This window comes from Ceratosolen solmsi, unplaced genomic scaffold (assembly GCF_000503995.2).
Source record: "Ceratosolen solmsi marchali unplaced genomic scaffold, CerSol_1.0 scaffold10, whole genome shotgun sequence".
Lineage (NCBI taxonomy): Eukaryota > Metazoa > Arthropoda > Insecta > Hymenoptera > Agaonidae > Ceratosolen > Ceratosolen solmsi.
This window is the reverse complement of record NW_011948412.1, coordinates 12,935,541-12,943,897: the sequence shown is the minus strand read 5'-3', so window position 1 is coordinate 12,943,897 and position 8,357 is coordinate 12,935,541. Positions and strand designations below refer to the sequence as shown.

The 8,357-nt window shown below is 27.9% G+C and overlaps 1 protein-coding gene across 1 annotated transcript in view; it reads left to right on the top strand.

Moving 5' to 3' along the window:
• Positions 1–2,402, top strand: part of LOC105365051 (uncharacterized) — a 13,455-nt gene extending 11,053 nt beyond the window's left edge. The window contains 4 exon segments of the mRNA XM_011503131.1: positions 770–1,127; positions 1,130–1,300; positions 1,611–1,770; positions 2,011–2,402. Of these exon segments, the coding sequence (XP_011501433.1) occupies positions 770–1,127; positions 1,130–1,300; positions 1,611–1,770; positions 2,011–2,341 (1,020 nt within the window). The 3' untranslated portion in view covers positions 2,342–2,402.
• The last annotated feature ends 5,955 nt before the right edge of the window (positions 2,403–8,357 follow it).

Sequence of the window (8,357 nt, the reverse complement as noted above, 5' to 3'; positions counted from 1 at the left end):
TAAATTAATCGATTTTTTTTTTTTTTTTTTTTTTTTTGCTTTTTTTGCTTTTTTTGTTTTAAATTACATCTATATGTTTATTATTTTATTTATTTATTTATTTTTATTTTTTATTTTTATTTTAACTTTATGAACCAGACTTCTAGCGAGTGAGTGATGATGATGAAGCTATTATAAACAGATAATAGGCGTGAGTATTTACAATCAATGCTAATTACCGAAATTTTTGTCGATCCTCTTAAACGTTACTTCTTTCTACCTATTTACAATGTTACAATGTTACAATCTTATTTCAAACAAATGTCAATTTATTCTTTATCAATTAATGGAATTCCACTTCTCCGATATTGCGCACTTATGTCGCATTTTTAATTTACTTTTTCCTTTTTTTTATCGAGAAAAATAGTATTTCAAACAATTGATTTAATGTAATTATTTTGCCGACGAAAATGTTAAATTTATTTCTATTTTTCACATAAGGAAACTCAACTATGTACACGCACACGGCAAATTCCATAAACATACGCAAGTTGATTATTCGCATATTATCGACGAATTTTTAATTTAACAATAACGAATAAATGAAATTAGTTTTGATAGACGATTCATGTAAATTATGAAGAAAAAAAAAATTTCAAAACAATAATTCATCTTTAGAGAAAGCACCTTGGTGATCTAATTGTGTCTGTAAAATAGTCTAAGAGCGCAAACGAGTTTCACTCGTTAGCCCCGAAAAAGCTCGAGTCTGAAGTATCTCTTGCTTATGCAGGTGACTCTCGAATGTCGAGACAAGGACGACAAGCCAACGACAATGCAGAAGAAAGTTCAGATAATTACCAACTGCTCCTGCAGCTCGTGCATGGAGTCATCTCGCATAAAGCCGGATCTGAATAGTCTGCTGCAGTCGCTGGAGCTCGAGTCTGGCCACGTTGGCAGTCCGTCTCATCAATCCCACTTGCAGCAGCTGCATCAGCAGTACCAGCAGATTCAGCACCAGCATCAGCATCAGCACCAGCATCAGCACCAGCATCAGCACCAGCACCAGCAGTCGGAGCAACGGGACTCTGGTAAGGAGTTGACATCTACCGACCAAACGGAGCACGTTTCCGACGTTCCCGGAGCTGGACACTGCTGAATCCGAACCTCAACGGCTCGAACAAGAGCTTGGGAAGTGGCAAGGCCAACGAAAGGTTTCTCCAGCTCTTTAAGCAGCTTAGTGGGCCAGGCTTAGGGACTGATAAGCTCGAAAAGTTCGCGAAGCTCGAAGGCCTTGAAAAATTGGAGAAACTTGAGAAATTAGGTATGACCTTGTAGTTACATTTATATTTGTATTTTAATTTTTTTATTTATTTATTTATTTATTTTATTTTATTTTTTTGTTGTTATTGTTCAATTTCTTCTTGATAACAGATTCGCGATAAATATTAAAATTCATTAATATAAGCATATTAGAGCTTGATATATTTTAATATATTTTGATCGATATATATATATATATATATATATATATATATATATATACATTGATGATGTTAATATTAATAAATAATGATGATGCTTGATGTCCCTATCTTGATTAATCATCGACTGACTAATGAAATTGCTCGAAGCTACAGAGTATGCGGGAGCAAAGGAACTGTTGGCGAAACTAAACGAGTTACTGCATAAATATAGCCAGGATGAGAAAACGGGCATCGAGTCACAATTGGACGATGAATCTAAAAGTTCACCGGATGATGAGCTCTTACAAATAGAGCCATCGTCGTCATCGTCATTGTTGTCATCGTCGTTGTCGTTGTCATCGTCATCGTCATCGTCATCGTCATCGTCATCGTCATCGTCATCGTCACCGTCATCTCCATCGTCGTCTTCATCGTCGTCTTTATCGTCGTCTTTATCGTCGTCGCCGTCGTTATCACCATCGTTGTCGCCGTTGCCGTCGTCGGCGTCCTCGTCGTCATCGTCGTCGTTGTCACCATCGTCGTCACTGTTGTCATCATCGTCGTCGTCGTCGCCATCGTCCTCGTCTTCGATGTTGTTGTCACCCTCTTCCTCCACATTATCGCCCGTATCAAGTCAAGACGCAGTCTCAATATCAACAATTCCCGAACTTCCAAAGGACGAAGACGACGAGGAGGTGCCATCTCTTCAGGATCAACAGTTGCGCGTCGCTGCCTCTCTATTACACCGTACAGGACCTCATCATTCCATGGTCCTTGATTCGGGCGTTAAAGAGAAGATCGACGTCGAGTCACATTATTTACACCCGGCCCTGGCTGGACAGGAGATCAGTTACCATGACAACATCCTGCTAGATAAAACGAAGAAAAAGGTTTTTTGAGGACTTGATACTCAAAATGTTAATGTATGCGTAATTTCAATTCATAGCTACAATTTAACGAAAAAATAATATTTTTATAATAATACGTATATTTGTTAGTACGAGCTTGTGTTTTTTCGGAATTAGAATAGATTTTTTAAAATTTCTATGTGGAAAAAAATATAAAAAGGCATTATTGCTTATTTAATGTTTCCACGTGATTTTTACACATTCTTTTATTAATAATTAAACGTCCAATAATAAAATGCAATTATTATGTAACTAAACCTGGACAGTACATTCATAATTTAAGAAAAATAAGTATCCTCATGAATTGTAATTAGACTATTTAATAATTAATAAAATATTAAAAGTGCTCTCCAAATAAATAATGATTATTCTAATAAGAGTATGAAAATTGACAAGAGATGTTTAAATTGAAAAGAGATAACCTATACTGTAAATTCAAATTGTGAAACCGCAATTTCACTATAATATAGTTATATAACGTTATATGTTCTTGTTAGATCAATTTAACAATAGAATAATTAGAAATCACACATTTATTCACAATGTTGAACCAAGTTTATTTTTAAAAGTTTTTTTCAATAAAAACTAACGTAACCCTAAACTGTATTTGAATAATTTTAATTTTCTAATGATTTACCATCATTTTCTATCAAATTTTCTAATATTATAAAAATTTTGTTATATTCATAATACACGTGTATCAAATACAAATTATATTCTAATTGCCTATAATAAATATTTTAAATTTTACAAACACAGGCATTACTTACATATTTCATTATAAATTGAAAATAATAAGAGAAATATTTTTATACAATAAATCAGTAATACATCACTCATCGTTAATCGATCGTACGATATTCGTTTCTTTTTCTTTTAAGACGAAAACTTTCGTAAAGTTTAATACAGTTTAAGATATAAAGAAAAATGTCAAGAAATAAATAGAAATTAATTAAAAATACAACGTAAAAATAAACTAATGATAATTTTTCTATACGTATAAATGAATATCAAAATGTGTTATCGGAATACTTATGCGTGAATTCATTCATGTATAGATAAAATATCTATTGAATCTAACATAAATTATAAATTTCTTTAATTAATTTTAGAAAATTGAATGTATTAATTACATTCGTAATTTTGCTTAACGTATAATTGCAAAATATTTAAATAAATGAACCGAATTAACTCAATAAAATGAACGCAATGAAAGAAAATAAATTCAATTTTCTATATATATAAAAAAAAAAAAAAAAAAAAAAAAAAAATTGTATAAACATATTATGATTGTCAATAAATATTGATAAAATATAGCGAGATGTTTATTTTAACTAGATTGTAAAAATTGTAAGAAATATTTCACTTTTAATTTGTTGTAATAATTCATTTATAATTTACTAATCCAAATATTAAAAGAAAATCCTAAATTTTATAGGATATATTTATAAAATGTATGTATTTAGAAAAATTAATTTAGGAATTTGTTAAAAACTAGATTACAAAGTCAAAGATGTTTTCAAAGATTTTTCCGCTTTAGTGTAATTGTCATTATAAGTTTTTCTTCTCAATATGTAATGTTAACAAACGTTTTACACGTTATTATTTACATTTTATATACGCGTAAAACAGATAACAAAATAGAGAGAAAAAATTAATATATTTCGTAAAATAAAAATTATAAAATGCCTTTATATATTAAAAATGTATAAATGTAATAATTATATTTAATAAATAAGCTGTTAAAGTTTCTCTTAAAGCAAGTTACAGCTGAACTATATTATAATGTATAATTAACATACTTTTATAATAAATAACAACCAAGGTACGCAAAGACGTAGATATAAATGTAATACTAGTGGTGACTCATTGTTGATTATTATTTACATAATAAATGACGATTTAAAGTTTTAACTATTTTGTTTTATACATTTATTGATTGTGCCATTTAAATTAATAAAATTTTATATATTTAATATGTATACAAAGGACTAATCGAATGATTGAATTAATGGTTTGATATACCAGTCTCATAATATTTAATGTAATTTTAATTACATTTTCTTCTTAACAATTAGCTATTTCATAAATAATTTCATATTTTTATATTATTTAAGATATCTAAGGTAAGACTAGTTAATTTTATATCTAGACAATTCAACTATAAATTGAATTATTAAGGTTTATCGTTTAAAAGTAAAACATATTAAGGAAAAAAAAAAATGAAAATTCTAATGTAATCATAATTTTCCTATATTTATAACCTAATAATAATATAATTGTTCATAAATCCTATAAGTAAGAAAAGATTTTGTTAGTTATTTGAAATTTAATTATTGAAATTGATTAAAAATTATAATTACAATAATTTATGAAATAAAAATTTATATTACGTAATCTATTCACTCATAAAATCTATATTTCATTGGTTTTTTTTCAGACTAAATTTTTATCAAATATAATATGATTTATTAAAATGTTTAAAACGGTTGATCCAACCGTTAAAAGTATAACAATATGTGTGCTCTTGCATTGTAAACAAAAACTTTAAAGGAGTTTTTCTTAATAATTTTTCTTTATTTATCATTGCAACGTCACATTCGAATAAAACTATATATTAACTTGAAAAAAAAAGTTCAAGTGTGTAAGAAATTTTTGTCGTTTTATTAAGTAAAATTCTGGCTAATCAACGGACTACGATGTGGCTATTGTTTAAATAAAATATTCGTAAGTAAACTACTTTTAACACGGCACTTTAAAATACATTTTTTATATATAAAGTTAATAGTTTTCAATGTATTCAATTTTTTTAAATTAAATTTTTTATTTGTTTCACCAATATGTGAATAATATCCGCAGAAACATTTGATAATAAATCATTTTATTAATATTATTAGGCGTGCACAAATAGATTTTTTTTTTTACATTTCTTGAAGTATATAATAATAATATATATATAAGTAAAATTATATATATATATATATATATGTACATCAGATTTTTTCATAATCGTGTTTGTTAGGTTGAAAACGATTTCCTAATATCTTTATGTCTAGAAATAATAAAGCAGTAATGAATTATACACTTAAAGATACTAAGTTGTAAATTAGTAAATTTACCGTTATGTAAAAGCTTGAATTTTATGACAGGAAGAAGATATATTAATTAAATCACGTTAATACATGTACGCTTAAAGTACACTCATTTTCGAGATTGTAATAGACTGTAATTGTCAGTGTAAAAAAAAACATTAGTCGTGCTACAATAAATATAATTATGACATTGTAATGTTGAAGGAGATCATGAATAGAGCATTTAAATAATAGCAATTAAAAGTGGGCAAATAAACATAAATTTATCGCTACGAGGAATAATGAAAATAAAATATTAAAATTGAATTTAAAAGGAGAACCATTAATATTTTGTACAATGAAGAGTTGCAAATTCGTCAAGAAATATGTATGTTGTTTAATTTAAATTTCTATAAATTATTTTTATAATTAATGTAGGCTATGATTTAATAAATTTTAACATTTGATTCTAAAATTAATTTTCAAATAATAATTCAAATATACTGAAAAAAAATCAGAAGTTTATAAGATATTAAAGAATTTAATTTAGTATGTACATAACATGTGAGTTTTTAGAAGTAATTTTATTAATATAATTTTATAGTAATTTCATTATTAAAGGTATTTAAGTTTAGATATATAGAATGTATGCTCAACAAGTATGCTTTACACAATACTGTAATAATAATAAATTAATATGTAAAAATAATTTATTTATTAGATTAGATTACTTTTTTCTTTCCATTAATATTTAATCAATAAGCTCCCTCAAGTTTAAATTATTTATGTTTCAAACACTCACTTTAGCATTATAATATATGCTGCTTTCAATCTATTCGTAGTTCGTATCTATATTTTTATTACCTCTCTCTCTCTCTCTCTCTCTCTCTCTCTCTCTCTCTCTTCGTCAATTCTATCTTTTTAGTCACTTTTCTTTTTACATCTTCAACAATTTCGTTTATCATCTTATGCACACGACACACCCGCGCACGTACAAGTACATTTACTTTTCTTCTCAGTGAAACTAATGTTGTCATAATTTGAGTGTTAATAATACTCCATTTATTCTCCTTCCTTTTTTATATCTTCTTTTAATAAGTTAATGTACATCGAGTCATTTATCAATTCTTATCGTCCTTATAGTGCTTTTCGTCGAGTATCTTTTATGACTGTTTTGATAAGAGTTTGTAAACCTCCGTATTTGTCGTTATCGCGTATAACTTGAGGCTCCGTCAACGAGCTTTTCGTCAACGAAATTTAGCATTTACATGAAGTAGCGGTAAGTCTACAATCGCATTGTTGAAATTTAAGAACTGTAGCTAATGTTTAATTCGACTAAATAAACTATGCCATTGAGGGATTGTCGAAATCAAATATTATTAAATATTATCGCAATCAAATATTACCAATAAACCATTCATTCTAAAATTTGTAGCGACTCATTTAGCGATCCTCTGCCGTAATTTCGAACATTTACCTTGGCGCCAATATCAATCAAAGCCGTAACCTTGACTCCTCTGAGACGACCTTATGGCTTGACTCCCGCTGTCACATTAAGTTTGATCGACGGACGGCAGACCACTCGTATGGCCTAATGCAAGCTGATTTTAAATATATGACTAAATTAATTAATTGTAGATGTATGACTTTGAGGTTTCATCCTTTTTTCCAATAATTTCCCTGCAGATAGCCTAGGCAAACGCAGTTGCATTCAGTTTCCGACCGCACATCTGTGGCCCTTTTTATATTCTTTCTCATGCTAGCTTTAACACGTATTTTTATTTCTTTTTTTCTTTTTTTTAATATACTTTGAGCTATTTTCTATTTAGCATGGTTATCAATTTTTTTAAGTTTTTCGCAATACGCTACCGACGGTGGTTTCCTTCACGACATTTCGTCGATACTTTACTCCTAACTAAGAATTGTATAATAATTTAATGAGTGTACAATTGAAATAAATTTCTATAGAATTAAATAAATTCTTTTTAACAGAATTCGTGATAAGTAATAGATAGTTGAAGCTCACGTTTGCATCTATTCTTATTATTCAACATAAATTAGATAATCAATGCTGGTTGTATGGGCTTCAATACAATAACTAAAACGTACTTATAATTATATAAATTATCAACAAAAAAAAAAAGAAAAAGAAAAAAAAGAGACATATTTCTTGGTTAGATAAAGATAAACAATTTCATATTAAATCTGTGACTAATAATGCGAGTACATTTTTAAGAAATTGTAGGTATAATACACATAGTTGAAGCACAGTTGTTTTATTATCTTAATGCAGTTATAAATCATAGTATTTTTATTATGTAATTATTAAGTATTCATATTGTTGTAATCACTTTTACAAAATATGTATTATACTGAGAACATTGATGTACAAAATGTTATAAGTGAATTTCTATTAACGATAAGCGATCGATCAATCATAACTAGCCAAACACAAAATAAACTTCCATTATTAAAAGCTAGCAGGTTATTATATTTCAATACATTCTAGAATTAAAAAGAGGAATTTAATAATAAAATCTTACATAAGTAATTTGGGATCCGTTTTTATTTAATATAGTCTCAATTATTCTTATATAATTATTTCATTCTCTCATGATTAATGAAACATTTTTAGTACTGAATTTTATAGTTTCTGTGTGATTAATATAGACTTCAATACAGTCGGTTATATAAAAAAAAAAGAAAAAAGAAAAAAAGAAAAAAAAGAAAAAAAAAGAAGAAAAAACTCACATGTATTTACAACGAATTAAGATAAGATAAAATAAAAATAAAATGATCTTAGAAGATTTAAATTTACGGATGTAAAGTCTCGATAAAAGTTTCCGAATGCGACCATCCAATTATCAATTAACAATCCCCCCCCCCCCCCCCCCCCCCCCCCCCCCCCCCCCACCCCCTTTTTTCACCCCTCTCTC